Source organism: Camelina sativa, unplaced genomic scaffold (genome assembly GCF_000633955.1).
Source record: "Camelina sativa cultivar DH55 unplaced genomic scaffold, Cs unpScaffold33257, whole genome shotgun sequence".
Taxonomy (NCBI): domain Eukaryota; kingdom Viridiplantae; phylum Streptophyta; class Magnoliopsida; order Brassicales; family Brassicaceae; genus Camelina; species Camelina sativa.
Genome location: NW_010954188.1, coordinates 1 through 215, shown reverse-complemented (window position 1 = coordinate 215; position 215 = coordinate 1). Strand labels below are relative to the sequence as shown.

General features: G+C 45.6%; 1 protein-coding gene across 1 annotated transcript; it reads left to right on the top strand.

The window, feature by feature from the left end:
• Window positions 1–6: 6 nt before the first annotated feature.
• Window positions 7–210, top strand: LOC109132160 (UBP1-associated protein 2C-like; the record flags this gene model as incomplete). Its single annotated transcript, XM_019243251.1, has 1 exon — window positions 7–210. A coding segment is annotated over exon 1 (192 nt), but the record flags the coding sequence as incomplete, so codon positions are not given.
• Between the last annotated feature and the right edge of the window lie 5 nt (window positions 211–215).

Sequence of the window (215 nt, the reverse complement as noted above, 5' to 3'; positions counted from 1 at the left end):
AAAAAAAACTTTCAGACCATGGATATGTTGAAGAAGCGAAAGCTCGATGAGAATGGAATCGCGATGCTAAACGAAGGTGTCATCGGCGCCGTTTCGTCTCGATTGATGCCACATGACGCTAGGAAGATTATCGAGCGGTTCTCTACTGATCAGCTTCTCGATATCTTGCAAGAAGCTGTTGTACGGCATCCAGATATCCTCGAGATCGTTAGATC